Below are 19082 nucleotides of genomic sequence, written 5' to 3'. Positions count from 1 at the left end.
ACATCTGGCTGATTGACTCACACAAAATAAGTACACTTCTCCTGGCACATAACCCCATTATACTAAACTGAAATATAGGGGAACCAAAGGGGTAATACCACGTTAATCTGAGTGTCAAGCCAGGTATTCAAGACCTCTGGCTGTTTATCTCAGCCTGTTGTTTTCCCAGGCCCTGTCTTGTGTTATGCAGGTGGCAGGGAACGGACAAGGCCTTTGATAGAGTTATGAAATAGGATGGCCTCCATTGCCCATTTTTAATAAGCTCCTTGTTTGGGGTAAGGATGTATTTAATGACAAGGGATCAGGTAACCAAGAACAAATGTGTCCCTTGTTTTGACATTGCTGTAAAGGCAAACTACAGAAACAGCAGCTCCACAAGAGCCGACAGTTGGAGAAGCTGGTTGAAGTGAAGTGGAGATGACGGTGATTGAACACCCCTCCTTTGCTCCACTAAATTGCTTCTCATTCGCTATCATTGTAAACACCCAGTAAACTCCTTTTTTTTTCTTTAAGTATATTTTTTATTGATTTCAAAGAGGAAGGGAGAGGGAGATAGAAACATCAATGATGAAAGAGAATCATGGATTGGCTGCCTCCTGCACGCCCCCTACTGGGGATCGAGGCCAAAAACCAGGTATGTGCCCTTGACCAGAATCGAACCTGGGACCCTTCAGTCCGGAGGCCGACGCTCTATCCACGGAGCCAAACCGGGTAGGGCTGCCCACTAAACTCTTGCCTCCTCATTTTCTCTTGGTGTACCAGCCCCTCCTGGCTTCACTCCTTCCTTACCCAAAAAGAGACCCATGTGATCACTTGAAGTACTCTCCCCCTAATCTCCTTTCCCCCTTGATACATTCACCCCGCAAACCTCTTCCTGGGTCATTCTTTTCTTACCTTCTCCGCCCCCGCAAATGGTCTACTGAGACGAGCTGAAGGAAGCAATCTGAGAAAATTATCCAAAAAGCACTGTATTGCCTTAGCTGGTTTGGCTCAGTGGATAGAGCATCAGCCTGCGGACTGAAGGGTCCCAGGTTCAATTCCAGTCAAGGGCATATGCCGAGGTTGCAGACTTGATCCCCAGTAGGGGGCGTGCAGGAGGCAGCCGATCCATGATTCTCTCTCATCATTGATGTTTCTAGCTCTCCCTCCCTCTTCCTTCCTCTCTGAAGTAAAAAAATATATATATATATTATATATATATATATTTTTAAGTGCTGTATTTTCTGGATGCTATTTATTATGCCAGGAACCAAGTCTTGCCCTCTACATGTGGAACTGTCGCAACTAGCTCATTGTGCTTTGTTTATTTCTTATTTTATTGACAATGACATTGAAACAGCGAAAGTTACCATCAGTTTCCTAATCAGAATAATTGCCAATTGTCTACTCTCTTAACTGGCACATATCGGTGTTTTCTTCCTCCTGTCTACTTCCTATTTTTAAATATTTGTTTTGCATTCCTGTCAGAAACCCATATGCATCCAAGTCTTTTGGTTTCGTTCTTTGCTTTCTTATTTTCAGATTGTTGCTTTTGGCAGAAGAGACAAAGCTATCTTCACATCTTTATCCTTAAAAAGAGATACAGTACAATAGGATGCGTTTAGCAGATGGCCCGGCGAAAGCCTTAGCATGTTATTCATGCTGCTGTAAGTTAGATGTGGAGGCGTTCTCAGACTTGTACTTGATTCGGTCAGTTTGCCTTTTGCCTGTTCCCAGTAGTCTAGGGCAGAGGTCCCTCTTCGCAGAGGCATTCTGGGTCATTGCTGCAATCCTAAATGTGAGCCTTTCCTCCCTCCTCCTGTCTTTCTGCTGCGTTTTTCCTCCTCCACAGGCTAAGTCAGACCGAGCCAGCACTGGGGAGAGGAAAGGAGGGAGACGAAACGCCTATCACGGAGGGTCTCACAGTTACATGAACGAGTTTAGGATTTTTAAAACGATAGAAAGTCCTTGGGGAGTTTTGGGCAGATGATACGATCTGACTTGTGTTGAGGGTCTGAAGAATTGATTGTTGGGGGTGTGGGTGGGGGGCAGGGAGGTGGATGCAAAGGGCCCAGGTAGGAGGCTTTTGTAGAGGTTGAGGCGTGTCCTAGCCAGTTTGGCTCGCTGGATAGAGCATAGGCCTGCGGACTGAAAGGTCCCAGGTTCGATTCTGGTCAAGGGCACATGCTCAGGTTGCGGGCTTGATCCCAGTGCAGGGCACACAGGAGGCAGCTGATCAGTGATTCTCTCATCACTGATGTTTCTCTCTCTCTCCCTCTCACTTCCACTCGGAAATCAATAAAAATATATTTTTTAAAAAAATTAGAGGCGTTAGGTGATGGTGGAGTAGACCATAGGGGAGCATAGTGGGTGTAGAAAGAACTGGTTAGGTTGGTATTGGGGTGTAATTGAAGGACTTAGTGATAGATATGTCTTTATGGGAAATAAATGAATAAGAACTTACGTATTTTGCCCTAGCTGGTTTGGCTCAGTAGATAGAGCATCAGCCTGTGGACTGAAGGGCCAAGGGCATATACCTGGGTTGCGGGCTTGATTCCCCAGGAGGGGGCGTGCAGGAGGCAGCCCATCAATGATTCTCATCATTGATGTTTCTCTCTCTCTCTCTCCCCTCCTCTCTGAAATCAACCAATATCCTATAATAAAAGGCTAATATGCAGCCGAAACCGGTTTGGCTCAGTGGATAGAGCGTCGGCCTGCGGACTGAAAGGTCCCAGGTTCGATTCTGGTCAGGGGCGTGTACCTGGGTTGCGTGTGCTTCCCCAGTGGGGGATGTGCAGGAGGCAGCTGATCCATGTTTCTCTCTCATCGATGTTTCTAGCTCTCTATCTCTCTCCCTTCCTCTCTGTAAAAATCAATAAAATATATTTTTTTTAAAAAAAGGCTAATATGCAAATTGTCCCCTCGACCGGGAGTTCAAGCAGGGGATGGGGCAGCCAACCACCCACAGCCCCACCCCCGATTAGCCCCCCCATCCCAATCAGGGGCAGGGCCAGCCGGACCCCACCCGCACACGAATTCGTGCACTGGGCTTCTAATATATATATATAAAGAACTTACAGATTTCTAATGGGAGCATCTCGTTGGGCAGTGATGCCAATTACATCAGGAATACTAAATGGCAGGCAGGGTAGGCCATAAGACTAAGAGTTTGTTTCTAGACCTCTTTTATTTGAAATGCCTAGGGACACCCAGCTAGTGAGGCTGAAGCTCAGACTGGAGGTCTGGAGTTCGGGGGTAGAAAAATGAGACACATAGATGCCCATTCAAAACCTTGAAATTGGATGAAATCACCAAGGGAGTAAGTGGAGCTATGTGAGGAAGGGAAAAGTATCAGGAGAGTACAGTGTCCTGGAACTCAAGAAAAGAAAATGTTTCATTGGAAAAAAAAAAAAAAGAAAGAAAACGTTTCAATGGACATATTATATAATGGAGAAAGATGTTTGCTATGGAAATTATAGATATCAGGTTAATATATTGTGAATGAATAGTAAAAAGATAGAACCCTGTACAGAAATGCAAAAATGATAGGAATAGTCAGTTCCCTGAAGGGCAAATCCTAATGGCCAATAAACCTATGAAAAGATGTTTAATCTCGCCATTAATCAGGGAAATGCAAATCTAAAAGACCATGAACACCTCATGCTGTCGGAGATCGGAAGGGAGGTCATTTTCATACCTTGGTGGAAATGTAAATTTTTACAGCCTGTTTTGAAAGCAGTCTGGCAATACCTATTAAAATGAATACCTCTAATCTGTGATCCAGCAATCTCACTCCTGTAAATCTATCTTGTGGAAATAGAAGCTGCAGTACATAAAAATCTAAATATGTTTACGGGAGCCCTTTTTAAAGGGCAAAAACACTAAAAATAAGATAAACACCCGCCCAGTAGAGGAAAGTTAAATAAATTATAGGTTATCTAATCACTGGATTATTCTGCATCCATTAAAAATAACTGAGTTAGCCTGACGGGCGTGACTCAGTGGTTGAGCATTGACCTTTGAACTAGGAGGTCACAGCTTGATTCCTGGTCAGGGCACAGCCTCGGTTGATTGCAGGGTCGATTCCCAGTGGGGGAGTGCTGGAGGCAGCCAGTCAATGATTCTCTCTCATCATTGATGTTTCTGTCTCTCTCTCCCTCTCCCTCTCTGAAATTAATAAAAATATATTTTTTAAAGGTAAATAAATGAGTTAGATCTATGCCATTTGATTTTAAGGACTCTTCATAATGCAGAGAATGTAATAAGATGTGATTCATTTTGTGTGTGTGTACACATAAAACACAGGAGTCTCCCTCCAAAACACTTCCCCTGTGTAGAAAACATTTGTATGTATATAAACATGGAGAACAACATACTTTGTTATTAATAATGATTAACTGGGGATAGAAGTACGTCTGAGGGAAGTTGTGGAGGTAAGCCTCCACTCACCCACTCTCTTGATAAACACACACACCACAATTTAAAAGAAAAAGGATCTGCCCTGACCGGTTTGGCTCAGTGGAGAGATCGTCGGCCTGCCGACTCAAGGGTCCCAGGTTCGATTCCAGTCAAGGGCATGGTTGCGGGCACATCCCCAGTAGGGGGTGTGCAGGAGGCAGCTGATCGATGTTTCTCTCTCTTCGATGTTTCTAACTCTCTATCCCTCTCCCTTCCTCTCTGTAAAAAATCAATAAAATATATTAAAAAGAAAAGAAAAAGGATCTCCATGATAAAAGTGTCTGTGATATATCCCATATACATATATAGATGTAGATATGATATGAAAAGGTAGTCATCAAAATGATAATGCAAAAGTATAATTTTTAAAATAAATTTTATTGGTTTTTACAGAAAGGAAGGGAGAGGGATAGAGAGTTAGAAACATCAATGAGAGAGAAACATCAATGAGCTGCCTCCTACACACCCCCTATTGGGGATCAAGCCGGTAACAAGGTACATGCCCATGATCAGAATCGACCAAGGATCCTTCTTTAGTCCTCTGGCCGACACTATCCACTGAGCCAAACCGGTTAAGGCCAAAAGTATAATTTTTTAAGTAAAATGCTCAGTTGGGGTATACATTTCCCGGGAATAGCTTACCTGGACCTTCTGCCTCTGTGTCTCTCACAAGATCATCTTAAGGGGATGGATTAGCTTCCAAGCTCATTCCAATTGTTGGCAGGGTTTGGTTCCTCCTGGGTTATTGGCGTAAAGGCCTTATTTATTCATGGGTTGTTGGTCAGAGCCCTTCCTGGGTTCCAAGCCACGTTGAGCAACTCCAACAGCAGCTGGCTTCCTCAGCAAGCAAGCAAAAGGGCAAAAGTCAGCAAGATGGACCGGACATTTGCTATAGTCCATTCATTAGAAGTAAGCAGATCAAGCCCACACTCAAGAAGAGGGGATTGTACAAGGCCAAGAATGCCAGGAAATGAGAGTCATTGGTGCCACTTTAGAAGCAGCCTACCACCAGTACTCCTGGCTTTATCTCATTTTCACTTCTCTACACAGGCTAATGAGCCTCTTTTTGGAAGAGTCACTTAAAACTGCCCCCTCCCTCCCTGGCTATCTCACGGTACATTTCTCCCTTCTTCCTGCTGTGGTCCCCTTAACCTCCAGGTGGCCTACTGGACAGGTGTTAAGACAACCCCACGCTATCGCCAGCGAATGGTTCATGGAAGACTTGCATCTTTACCATGGAAACTCTGGGAGTGCAAGTCGCTCCCCGTTCACGCTGCCATCAGAGCTACTAACCAGAAAGTCCTGGACCCTTTCTCAAGGTTTCTCAGACTTGAGTCAAACCCCGGAAGACCTAGCTCAAGCTCTCCAACAGTCTTGGGGAAGGGGGCTTTTCCCCCAAATCCTCTCCTAATGTCCAAGTCTCCCTGCCCTCTCCCACCCTATTTTGTGGTGGTGGTGGTAGAGCTAAGTCCACAAGGGTTTTTTACCGCATTCTTTGCAGGGCTGACGTGGTTACCGCCTCATTTAGGGGTGTGTTGCCTGCTGTCTTGGGTCTTCAGCTGAAACTGATTCTCAAGAAGTTCCTTGTTGACATCCTGTTCCATCTGCTCTTTGCCTTCTTCCTGTTCCTTTGAAGACATCTGCCCTGGGTAGTTGCCTACAGTCGCTATAACAAGAAAAGTGATTACTAATTTATTAAACCAAACAGTAAAACAAAATAGAGGAGAGATGAAGGAAAGATTAATGAATAAGAAAGGAAGGAAAAGAGGGGGAAAGGACTAAGTACCTTTTTGCTTCAGATTAGAATACATAAATATTGTCTTTATATTATTAGGTAAATATTACTGTTTAAATAGTGTTCTTGGAGTATTTGAAGAACTTGTAGAATTAAAAACGAGGTATTTGAGTTATAATTCATAGAATAAAGGTAAACACAAAGAGAAAAATGCAGGCATGAAAAGCCAGACATGATATTCAAGCATAAATGGTCTCCATTTGGATTGATAACTAAAAACCAACAATATAATGTTTATAAGAAACCAACCTAACAGAAAATAGAAAGCAAGAATTACCCCCAAATTGGAAACACCCCGTTATCAAAGTTGAGTAAGAAGAGAAATGGCAATACTTTATATCAGACAAAATAGAATTTAAGGTGAAAAAAGCAGATATTGCATATCATTTTACGTTGATAACATAAAACCCAAAGAAATTGATGCCAAAAATTAAGAGCGATGCCCAGCCAGTGTGGCTCAGTGGTTGAGCATCAACCCATGAACCAGAAGGTCACGGTTCGATTCCCAGTCAGGGCACATGCCCAGGTTGTGGGATCAATCCCCAATAGGGGGATGTGCAGGAGGCAGTCGATCAATGATTCTTTCTCATCATTGATGTTTCTCTTTCTCCCTCCCTCCCTCTCCCCCTCTCCCTTTCCCTCTGAAATCAATAAAAATATGTTAAAAAATAAAAAAAGAGTGATGCCCAGATTGGCACAGTCTTATGAATCGGTTTCACAAACTTCTGAATTTAGTTTTCCATGATTCTCTGTCTTTCAATACTTTTGGGGGAGGGTTGGAAGAGCTGAGTAAAGCAGTGAGATCTCTCCCCGTCATTAAGATAGGAAACAAAAACAGTCCAAGGAAATTAGTTCCGTTTTAGGCAAGCCATAGAATTCCAGGTTTACCTAGTGGAGCCATCGCAGTTTACAGACGGAGAAGTCAGGGTCCCAAGAGATGAAGTGATGCCCGCGATGCCACAATGTAGATCAGAAGCAGGACCTGACTTCAGATTTGTGGGCTCAGCGTCCGTTTTTGCTGAGCTCACCAGAGCGTCCGCCCCGCCCGCGCACATGGCCCATCAGCTCAGAGGTGCACTGTGGCGAGGAAGCCTCCGGCCGGTGTCTTGTGCTGGTAGTTGACGAGGCTGCAGGTTCCTTCCAGAGACAACGCCGGGCCCTTTCCTTGCTCTCCACACTCAGGTGCCTGCTTCGCCTCCCGTTGGCAGCCTCTTGTCCAGGTTAAGCTGCTTGTAGGACCTCCAGGGTGGTTTGTAGGTGTTTGTGATCTCATGCCTGGAAACAGAGGGAAGGTTGGGGCCCACGGATGGAGATTTCAGAGTCAAGGACCGTTTCCTGGAACATGCTAACTATAGAACATTCTGAGGAGTTTGGACATAATCCCCTCCAGCTTCTCCGCCTCAGCTGTACGTAGGAATTGGTCGGTCTGGGGAAAGGCTGCGGTATTTTTAGTTTTTCCTAGCTCCACGGGTTTCAGAGGCACAGCTAGGAATGCTGTGCTCGGTAGCTGCTGTGGAAGGATTTGAAGCAAGGAGGTGGCATAATCAGAGTTAATTTTTCAGCGTTCTGTTTGGCAATGCTCCATTTCTAGGGGGCGTGTGTGTGTGTGTGTGAATTCGCTATTATCCCCCGAAAGTGCATCTTCTGAGGTGTTGTTGTTGTTGTTTTAATTGCCTCACTAGGATCGGTTCCCAGGAGTCATTCTCTTGAATGGAAGGAAGTGAGTAGTTACGGTTCCTGATGATGTATGTCCGCGACGGTTATAATCCGTTTACAGCGTTACACTCATCTATGCGTTGGGCCGCATTGGTCTTTAGCATCATTTTATAACAGACACAAATAAATACATTTTTTAAAAAATTTTTAAGAAAAAATAGAAGGATTTTGTAAGGTTCAAGCAAAGAAAAACTATTGGGATTTTGGGTTAGAGTAATTTTATTTTGAAGTTACTAAGTTCTCAATGTTTGCATCATGTTTATAGTATTTTACATGACTTAGCTGCCTGTTTAATAACTGACATTTCTCTCTAATAGATTGATGAACTCCCAGAGGGAGCGGTGAAACCTCCAGCAAACAAGTATCCTATCTTCTTTTTTGGCACCCACGAAACGTAAGTCCGCAAACCGACCTAAAGTTTCAAAGCTCCAGTTTGACTCTGCTAGACTGCATTGTTCATAGAGGATCTATAGCATTTCACATGTTGTGCAAATCATTATAATCAATTATATATAAAATTGCAAACCTTAATGTGTTTTTCTTAAGGTAAAGATTTTCAGACAGTTTCCTTTTAAATGTCATCTTTGTTTCTGTCCAAATGTGAGCATCACCCAGAATTCCCCTTTGGGACACTTCTAAGTCCTACGGTGATCCTCTCGCCACCAGTCATTGCTTTTGTAGCTCTTACCTGTTTCTGTCCAGAGAAATGTTTCCCGTTCATACTTCACAGACTTCCCATTCATACTTCCTGTAATATTACACTCTGTGATAAATGTAAGTTATCACAGAGCAAAACTGTGTTCTCTACGGCTCTCTCAACCTGTGGGACCCCAGAGCACACATACCACAAATTTTTTAAGGTTTTCTAATTGTATTGGTTAGAGTACAGGCTAACCTGTTGAATAAAAGGACCTGAAAGACAGGTATTTTAAATGATACAGAAGTTTATTTCTTTTGAAACAATCCAGAGATAGGCAGATAGAATGAGGTGGGTAGAATGCTGTGTTCTAGGGACCCAGGTTCCTCTGTCCTGCTATTCCCTGTGGTGTGTTGTCCTTGTCTGCATATTTCTTTTTCCATATATTTTTATTTATTTTTTTAAATATATTTTATTGATTTTTATTTTTTTTTTACAGAGAGGAAGGGAGAGGGATAGAGAGTTAGAAACATCAATGAGAGAGAAACATCGATCAGCTGCCTCCTGCACACCCCCTACTTGGGATATGCCCGCAACCAAGGTACATGCCCTTGACTGGATTCGAACCCAGGACCCTTGAGTCCGTGGGCCGAAGCTCTATCTCTGAGCCAAACCGGTTAAGGCCATATATTTTTATTGATTTCAGAGAGGGAGGGAGAGAGATAGAAACATCAGTTATGAGAGAATCATTGATCGGCTGCCTCCTGCACGCCCCCTACTGGGGATCAAGCCCACAACCCGGGCATGTGCCCTTGACCGGAATTGAACCTGGGACCCTTCCGTCTGCAGGCTGAAGCTCTGAGCCAAACCTGCTAGGGCTGCTTATTTCTTTAAAAATAAAAAAGTTTTCATTAGAAAACAAACAAATTGGCTAAACAGCACCTGTGCATCTTCCAGGTAGAGGGAAGGGGGAAGAAAAAGAACAAGTAACTTCTCGTAAGGAAACGCCAGGGAAGTTGCAGGTGTCACTTCCGCTTGCGTCCATTCCAGTGGCAAGAAGTTGGTGGTGTGGCCACACCCAGCTGTTAGGGCAGCTGGAAAACATAGGCTCGAGGGAGGGGGAAATCGGGAGGAGTAATCAACCCATTAATAAAAGAAAGACGAGAATGGATACGTGGGGACAGTCGGCAGCCTTGACACACTAAGCATGCGTATGGTTAATTACGCACACATGGAGTAGAAATGGCAAATGTGGGGGGAAGCTGAAAACTATTGCGAAGCCTTACACGTCTTCAAATTCAGGGTCACCCTTATGTTCACTTGGGTGTTAGTAGAGGCAGGCATGAGCTGTGCCTTAGCCTGCTGCCTGCCACTCTGGCTTCGTCCACATATGGGCCTGGAAAGGGAGCTCACCAGGGGAGGGCCCTGGAGACAAACGTCTTTCTTGTCTTCACGTGAGAAATAGTTGGGTTTCATTCAGGAAGTTAGTGTTATATTCTTTTGTTTTGCTTTTATCTAATAGACACTGTGGCCTATGCAACTTACGTTTTCTTTCATAGAGAGATTGCTGGGAAGTAGCACAATCCAGCCCTGGCTGGTGTGGCTCAGTGGATAGAGCATCTTTCGGCCTGCAGACTGAAAGGTCCCAGGTTTGATTCCGGTCAAGGGCACATGCCCAGGTTGTGGGCTCCATCCCCAGTAGGGGGCGTGCAGGAGGCAGCCGATCAATGATTCTCTCTCATCATTGATGTTTTTATCTCTCTCTTCCTTCCTCTCTGAAATCAATACAAATATATTTTATTTTAAAAAAGAAGAAGAAAGTAGCACAATCTAGGATTGCTGGTTTGTATACCCAGCTATCTGTTTTTTTCTGCCTTGAAGCATGTCTATAAAACATCTGTGATAGGTGTCTAACTCAGAGGATTTATTTATTCATTTATTTAATTTATATACTTTTTAAAATTTTTAGGTATTGATTTGAGAGAGAGAGAAATATCAGTTTGTTGTTCAGTTATTTTATACATTCGTTGGCTGATTCTTGTATATGTCCTGACCAGGGATCAAATCCACAACCTTGTTATATCAAGACGATGCTCTAAGGATTGAGCTATTTTTAATTTGTTTACTAAAATACACTCTGGCACCTTAGTAGATATTGATATTAAAAATACTTTACATTTGGCCCTGCCGGTGTAGCTCAGTGGTTGAGCATCAGCCTATGAACTAGGAGGTCAAGGTTCAATTCCCGATCAGGGCACATGCTTGGGTTGTGGGCTTGATCCCCGGTGTGAGGTGTACGGGAGGCAGCTGATCAAAGATTCTCTGTTATAATTGATGTTCCTCTCTCTTTCTCTCTCGCTCTCTCTGCCCCCTCCCTCACTCCCTCTCCATTCCTCTCTGATATCAATAAATATATATACCTATCTTTTTTAAGATGCCTTACATTTGAAGGTCAGAGTATCAATTCCATTTCTAATGTGTCTCTACAGTGCATTTCTTGGTCCAAAAGATCTTTTTCCATATAAAGAATACAAAGACAAGTTCGGAAAGTCCAACAAACGGAAAGGGTTCAATGAAGGATTGTGGGAAATAGAAAATAACCCCGGGGTAAAGTTCACCGGATACCAGGTCAGTGTGTGCTTCCCTCTCACTTGCTGTAGCTTATCTCTTCGGTTTTTCATCTCCCTTTTGGATCTTCCTTATATGGCCTCCGTCCTAGAAGTTACCCTCCCTCCATTTGAAGCCAGACTTCTCTCTTGGTTTCGGGAGCATTTGGAGTTAAATATAATTCTGTTACCCAAGAGGGTTCGAGTCAGGGAAATCGAGGCTGGCAGCCCCTGATTTTGAAAATCTTTAAGCGTAAGCTGAACCCTTTCACATTAAAATAGAGCGATTCTTTTCACCGTCCGTGTTCCTGGCTCGTTTTTCAGAGGTGTAACTGGCTAATGTTTTATTTGTCAGGCAATTCAACAGCAGAGCTCTTCAGAAACTGAAGGGGAAGGCGGCAACACCGCCGATGCGAGCAGCGAGGAAGAAGGGGACAGAGTCGAAGAAGATGGAAAAGGCAAAAGGAAGAATGAGAAGGCTGGCTCCAAACGGAAAAAGTCCTACACTTCAAAGGTTGTTATTCATGTTCTGTGCATAGTCACTGAAAGTTTTAGGTTCTTTTTTATATATATATATTTTATTGATTTTTTTACAGAGAAGAAGGGAGAGGGATCGAAAGTCAGAAACATCGATGAGAGAGATCGATCGGCTGCCTCCTGCACGCCCCCCAGTGGGGATGTGCCCGCAACCAAGGTACATGCCCTTGACCGGAATCGAACCCGGGACCCTTGAGTCCGCAGGCCGACGCTCTATCCACTGAGCCAAACCGGTTCGGCTTTAGGTTCTTTCTACTTCCTTCTTCGGGCACACGGATGTGTGCTCGCTCTGTGGGGCCTCCGCCTTAGAGACAGGAGAGCAGAAGGGAATCAGACAGGTAACCTCAGGTGAGGGCAACTGGCTGTAGACTCAGGGGGCCGGTTGGACCCCGAAAATACCACCTTCTCAGCGAGAGGAGGACTGTTCTTCAGTCACAGACGTAGGATAGGTGTGTGTCCTCCAATAGCCTCCAGGGGAGAGCTGGAGAATTTAGGGACATAGGAGGATCCGAACGATGCAGGACCGTCTCAGTGTGCTAACGATACAATATTCTTTTTCTTTTTTCTTTTTTTTCTTTTTTCTTTTTTTATCGTGGGTCAGCTTAGTAGATAGAGCATTGGCCCTCGGAATGAAGGGTCCCGAGTTCAATTCCGGTCAAGGGCATGTTACCTCGGTTGCAGGTTAGGTCCCCAGCCCTGGTCAAGGCTCATGTAGGAGGCAACCAATCGATGTGTCTCTCTCACACATCAATATTTCTCTCCTTCTCTCTTCCTCTCTGAAATAAATAAAAACATTTTTTTAAAAAAAAAGGGGGGGGAAGAAAAACCATGAGATGGTGAAAACTGTTCACCTTTTAGAACCTGAAACCAAGACAAACAGACCTTTAAAGAACAGAGATTGGTCCAGTTGGTCTGTCACATGATTGAATATTTAGATAAATTACTTCCCAGAGATTCTGGTGGTTAGTGACTGGAAATGCTTAGGAAACGCCTCAAAATCAAGTGCCAAGAGTTTATCAGACTGTAAACATTGTATTTTATGGCCTATAAAATCCACCCAACTTGCATACAGGTAAAATTGAATAAATGCATATTATTTCCCACGCACCAACTAATGAAAACCATGACATTTACTGTGATGGGGATAAAGTTTGCAAATAACAGGATAATCAGAATTTTCCCCGCCCTCCAGGGTGCCTTCTAGCTCCGTAGCCTTCCCCAGGTGGTGTCTGCCCAGCTGTGCTTTTTCACTGACAGTGTTCTGGGTGGGTGAATCTCTGTTTTCTGCTTGTAACATCTCACTGCTGGACAGGACTAAAAGAAAAAGGGCATCTAGTCCACGTGTACTTCTTTTTTTAAAATACATTTTTATTGATTTCAGAGAAGAAAGGAGAGGAAGGGAGAGAGAGAGAGAAACATCAATGATGAGAGAGAATCATTGGTTGGCTGCCTCCTGCACGCCCCCTTCTGGGAACTGAGCCCACAGCCCAGGCAGGTGCCCCGACCAGAATAGAACCGTGACCTCTGGGTTTATAGGTTGACACTCAACCCCTGAGCCACACCAGTGGTGCTACTTCTGCTTCTTTTGCAGCTGGTTCAACTGAGGCCCAGAGAGGTGAAGTGACTGGCCCAAGGTCACTAGCCCGGCCCTGGCACCCTGCGTGTTGTGGACTTACGTCCGGTGTCAAGCCAGCAAGGGCAGGTGTAGGTCGGCCCCTTCTGCACCTCTTACACTTGTGCGTTTGGGCTTCTACTTGGCTATAATTTTTAACTTCTCTGAACATTTAGAAATCCTCTAAACAGTCCCGGAAGTCTCCGGGGGATGACGACGACAAGGACTGCAAAGAAGAGGAAAACAAAAGCAGCTCGGAGGGTGGAGACGCCGGCAATGACACGAGAAACACAGCGTCAGACTTGCAGAAAACCAGCGAAGGGGTAAGGAGGCGCACGCGGTTCTCTCAGCTCATATCTACTTAGAAGACACTTGGCTGCAGAGTCAGGACTCGTATCTCAGCATTAGACGTTGTCTTAGTAAATGAGGAAGTACTCTCAGCCCGGTCGGTTGGTCGGTCGGTCGGTCGGTCGGTCGTACACCCCTCCACTGACAGCTCCTGGGTAAGAGCAGCTGCTCGGCTGCGAACAGGCCGGCCAGGTGGGAATTGCACCTGCCTGTCAGCTTGGAACTCTACCAACAGTTCATTCTTTTCTAAACTAACTTAAGCAACTTGAAAGCCCTTTTAAAGTGAGGCGTGACATATTGAAAGTATGAAATGCCACCCCCACATCTGACAGTTGCATTTCTTTAATTATAAAATAAACGGCATGTTCAACATAGGGGGCTTCCTACTGCTGCTTCTGTCCTAGAAGCAGTCGCCATTTATGTGCCCGTGGGGGCTTTACATATTTAAATATTCGAACAGGATATGAATGCTGATTTTTTTAAAGGACCCAACAGGAAAGCTTGTCCACTTTGAGTCTTGTTCACTTTTGTTAACTTCAAAGTCACAGGCAAGAACACCTTTGCCAAGGTGTTAGTGACGGCAAACTTTGCCCCTGGCCATTTTCCACGAGCCTGTTCTCTGCGAAGACTGAACAGCGGCAAATGGTTTAAAAACATCAACCCCTGAAATATCCGACCGTTACTCGTCTGTTAGTTAAATTCTGGTGCCAGCTTAGCTCTTGCCTGTTCTTGTTTGTACTGTTTACCGCTCAGCTCTGTCCCTCCTCCATCCAGTTCCCGTAATTCCCCGTGGGTAGGGTTCTAGCTGTTCCTTGGTTTCTCTCGTCCACCTCAGCTCAGCTCCGCCCCTGCCTGTCTTTATTCTCCACACCTCTCTCCACTACTTGGTCCTCTGTTGTTCCCTTTGCCTGTAGCCTCACTGAATAAAGGCTTGAGTACCTGGCACATTCGATTTCCTTGTGTCCCACCTGCTACCTTGTTTAAAGACAGCCCCCCCCGCCCCCCCCAAAAAAAAGCATGTCATTAAAGTGATGGTCACATTTTGGTGCCGCCTTCACTGGGTGTGGGGCAGGAATGATTTATTGAGGCTGCCGTGCGGCTGCCGTGGGACCATCTGTTCTGAGCGATTCTTCAATATGGATTGCTTGGTTGTTGCTGTGAATTTCCTACCAATGTGGGCATAGGAACTACTGCCTTTCACATTAATTTTTTTAAAAAGACATTACTAAAGAAGTTTCTGTGGTTGGTTAACAGGGTTTTTTTTTATTGTTTAAATGGGTGTCTTCCTCCTTCACAAGGGAGGGAAAGCCTTCAAAGGCTGTGAGTATAATCTTGTATCTCGTGCTTTTATTTGGGAATAGTGTGGAGTCATCAGGCATTGCATTTTGCAAGTTAGTTCACAGATTTTATTTATTTATTTAATCCTCACCTGAGGATATTTTTCTGTTGATTTTAGAGAGAGGGAAAGACAGGCAGAAATATCGATGTGAGAGAAACACATCGATTAGTTGCCTCCTGCATGTGCCCTGACCAGGGCCCAGGCCGGGGAGGAGCCTGCAACCTAGGTAGGTGCCCTTGACCGGAATTGAACCCGGGACCCTTCCGTCCACTGAGCCAAACCAGCGAGGGCAGGCCACAGATTTTGTTTATTTTATTTTTTAAAATATATTTTTATTGATTTCAGAAAGAAGAAGGGAGAGGGAGAGAAAGATAGAAACATCAATGATGAGAGAATCATTGATCGGCTGCCTCCTGCACGCCCCACTGGGGATGGAGCCCGCAACCTGGACATGTGCCCTGACCGGGAATCGACCCATGACCTCCTGGTTCATAGGTCGATGCTCAACCACTGGGCCACACCAGCTGGGCTGAATCACAGATTTTTTTTTTTTTTAATATATTTTATTGATTTTTTACAGAGAGGAAGGGAGAGAGATAGTTAGAAACATCGATGAGAGAGAAACATCGATCAGCCGCCTCCTGCACACCCCCCACTGGGGATGTGCCCACAACCCAGGTACATGCCCTTGACCGGAATCGAACCTGGGACCTTTCAGTCCACAGGCCGGCGCTCTATCCACTGAGCCAAACCGGTTTCGGCTGGATCACAGATTTTAAACGGGGTTTGTTGGTTGGTTGGTTTTAAGACGGGCTTTCCCAATTTGGTAGAAACAGAGGCTGAGAAGTGTATTTCTGCCGCTCGAGGGGATGCCGGGTTCAGCAGCTTCCTCTTCGAAGGCTCTGGCATGACTCACGTACGGCGTCACGTACAGTTCCGTGTGGATACTGGGTCTGAGCGTGAAAACACTCCCACGCGTGAGCCTTGCGTGCTTCCAAACATCCCTCTACTCGGTGAAGTGAAGGCCTGCAGCAGGCTGTTTTAGAATAAACATTTGGGGCCTGGGTTCCCTCTTTCACTCGGCCCATATGAGAGCGTACTAGGGGCTTTGGTATTTTTGGGTCAATGATGGAGAAAACAAAGACAGGATCCCTGTGGGGACGTGGGGCCTGGCACAGTTTAAAGTGGGCCCCACCCGGAGACTCCTCTTTGTCACGCGTGCCACCCGAATTCTGAAAGAAAGTGGGACTTTCCTTCTGTCCACCTTGATTTTGCCAACTCTAGTTTTTCGACAAGCCCGTTGTCAAAGAAATTAAGTTGTAAATATTATACAGAATAATTTGCATACACTCCCAATGCTTTTTAAATTTTAAAGCAGTTTGCCTTTTTAAAAAAAAATGTTTTGTGGCTCATTGATTGAGCATCGACTTAGGAACCAGGAGGTCACGGTTCGATGCCCGTCAGGGCACGTGCCTGGGCTGTGGGCTCGATCCCCGGTAGGGGGCGTGCAGGAGGCAGCCGATCCATGATTCTCTCTCATCATTGATGCTTCCGTCTCTCCCTCTCCCTTCCTCCCTGAAATCAATAAAAATATATTTTTAAAAAACAAAAACCAAAACCCTAGTCGTTCCTTTGGCTTTTTGCACTGACGGGTATGAAGCAGAACCCCGGGCTGTGCTTGCTAAGTGCGGTCAGTGCCAGGCCCAGCTGTACGCTCCGTCGGTGCAGAAGCTTCTGTTGCTGATGTCCTCCGTCTCCTAAAGGCTCGTCTTCTCTCTTCTCTTACAGACCTAACCACCGTGGTGAACGCTGCGTATTTGAGAAGCCACAGGAAGGTTGCGCGCTTGGTTGTCTCCTGATCTCGGATTTGCTACGAACCCACACGGTCCTTGTTGTCATTGACTGAACCCAGTTTGTATGTCCTTGATTCACATTCCTCTCTGTTTGTGTTTAGAGAAAGAAAGGAAAAAAAAAAAAAAAAAGACATTTTAGCCTTTTTTAAAGTTACTGATATGATTTCTTGTTACTTGGTTGCATGAAGCTGCCCTTCACCACTGAGGGTTATCAAGATGTCTGCACAGACTTACACACGTCTAGGATCCTTTGATCAAGGCAGCGACGTTCTGGAGCCTCCTGCCTCACTCCGCCTCCACCGCACACTCAGTTCAATATACATGTGCATTTCTTTAAAATGACCACTCAAACCTGATACGTATCTCCTCTGGGTGACAGGACCCGGGAGCCAGTTCCTAGATACGTAAAGGCTGGCATGTTGAAGATGAAACGAAAACGGTTCTTCATCTTCGAGGCCAGGTGTAAAGGTTAACCGTATTGTAAGATATCTATTCCGTATTAGAAATAGCCCATTGACAACTTCTACTTCTCCAGACTCACGCTGTTAGGTACACACACCCAGTTTCTGTATGTGAGGTCAGTGCGTCTTTTTGTGTTAACCCCAAAATAGAGGCAACACTTTCTTTCCCCCACTGCCAAGACCATTCGAGCGGGCCACCAGAGGTGGGAGCTTGACATTTTGAAGCCGGACATCCGCAGCAGCCCTATGGGAAACCAGACAGAGCATCGACTTTTAAATACAGACTTTTTAAAAGAACTTGTTTTCTTTCGGGACTAGAATTAGAATAGCTGCTCTCCATCCACACACCATTCTTATGTGTACATTCGCGTTGCTATTGTGTGATCATAGAGAGTTTTATTTATTTTTATGCCAGCCTATATTGTGAGGACACATTTAGTCAGTTTGGGTTTCCTCAAAATCCTGTTATGCTTGTCTTTGAAACATATTTCGCGTACTCGAGGTTTGTAGTTGAAAAGTTTACTGTAAAAAAAAAAAAAAAAAAAAAAAGAAAAAGAAAAAAAATGTATTGTTTTTACAGAATAAATTTATTGGAATGTGTCCTGGGAGTAAGGTTTGAGGTTGTAAACCACTACGTTGGTGTAACTTGGCTTCATAAATGTAATGTGAGGTATTGATGTGATTCCCATATTAAAGCGAAGTTTGTTGACAGCAAGTTGGCAGTAGAACCAGTGCAGGTGAGGTCTTATTTTCATACTCTCTCCGGGCTGTAGGGGTTTTTTTGTAAACACTGGGGGGAGGGGAAGGAATGGCCTGTGGTTGCTTAACATCTAAGATATTTACCAGCTCACTGGGCCCTAAGCTCAGACACTTGACCTCATCTGGCTTTTTCTTGGACCCTGTTTTCTTCTACTTTTCTTATTCTGGCGAAGAGCTAATAAATGACACGAAGACAGAATGGGAGAAGCTGTAAAGGCCCAGGGCAGTGGTCGGCAAACCGCGGCTCGCGAGCCACATGCGGCTCTCTGGCCCCTTGAGTGTGGCTCTTCCACAAAATACCACGTGCCGGCGCGCACGTACAGGGCGATTGAAACTTTGTGGCCCATGCGCAGAAGTCAGTTTTCGGCCTAGGCAAGTCTATTTTGAAGAAGTGGGGGTACGTTCGCTGAGGTCGACCCTCAGATTGGGGACGTTTTTAGAAAGGCCAGCTTAGGAGGACTCTAATTAAGTTAATAATAATGTACCTACCTATATAGTTTCAGTTTAAAAAATTTGGATCTCAAAAGAAATTTCAATCGTCGTACTGTTGATATTTGGCTCTGTTGACTAATGAGTTTGCTGACCACTGGCCCAGGGCCATTCATGATGGTGATGGTGATGGTGATGGTGATGGTGATGGTGATGGTGATGGTGACCATGGCAGCCGAGGCTCAGAAATCCCCGCCTGCCCACCTCGGGCTCTGAGGAGGCAGCTGTGCTGTGGGTTCTCTCATTCAGCAAATACTTTTCTTTCTCATACTGTTCTCACTCACAGTTCCACATGTGAACGTTCATTAAAAGATAGTAGGAAATGCCCTCACTGGTTTGGCTCAGTGGATAGGGTGTTGGCCTGCAGACGGAAGGGTCCCGGGTTCGATTCCTGTTAAGGGCACATACCTTGGTTGCAGGCTCCTCCCCAGCCCTGGTCAGGGCATGCAGGAGGCAACCAATCAATGTGTCTCTCTCATTTCAATGTTTCTCT

The 19082-nt window shown here is 45.0% G+C and overlaps 1 protein-coding gene across 1 annotated transcript in view; it reads left to right on the top strand.

The window, feature by feature from the left end:
• The window catches only part of HDGFL3 (HDGF like 3), a 32827-nt gene extending 14771 nt beyond the window's left edge, over positions 1–18056 (top strand). The window contains exons 2-6 of the mRNA XM_036306281.1: positions 8266–8342; positions 11075–11213; positions 11547–11705; positions 13517–13663; positions 16816–18056. Of these exons, the coding sequence (XP_036162174.1) occupies positions 8266–8342; positions 11075–11213; positions 11547–11705; positions 13517–13663; positions 16816–16821 (528 nt within the window). The 3' untranslated portion in view covers positions 16822–18056. The remainder of the gene's footprint in view (positions 1–8265; positions 8343–11074; positions 11214–11546; positions 11706–13516; positions 13664–16815) is intronic.
• The last annotated feature ends 1026 nt before the right edge of the window (positions 18057–19082 follow it).

Source organism: Myotis myotis, unplaced genomic scaffold (assembly GCF_014108235.1).
Source record: "Myotis myotis isolate mMyoMyo1 unplaced genomic scaffold, mMyoMyo1.p scaffold_m19_p_40, whole genome shotgun sequence".
In the NCBI taxonomy this organism is placed as follows: domain Eukaryota; kingdom Metazoa; phylum Chordata; class Mammalia; order Chiroptera; family Vespertilionidae; genus Myotis; species Myotis myotis.
The sequence above is the reverse complement of the archived record's forward strand: the minus strand, read 5'-3'. Positions and strand labels throughout refer to the sequence as shown.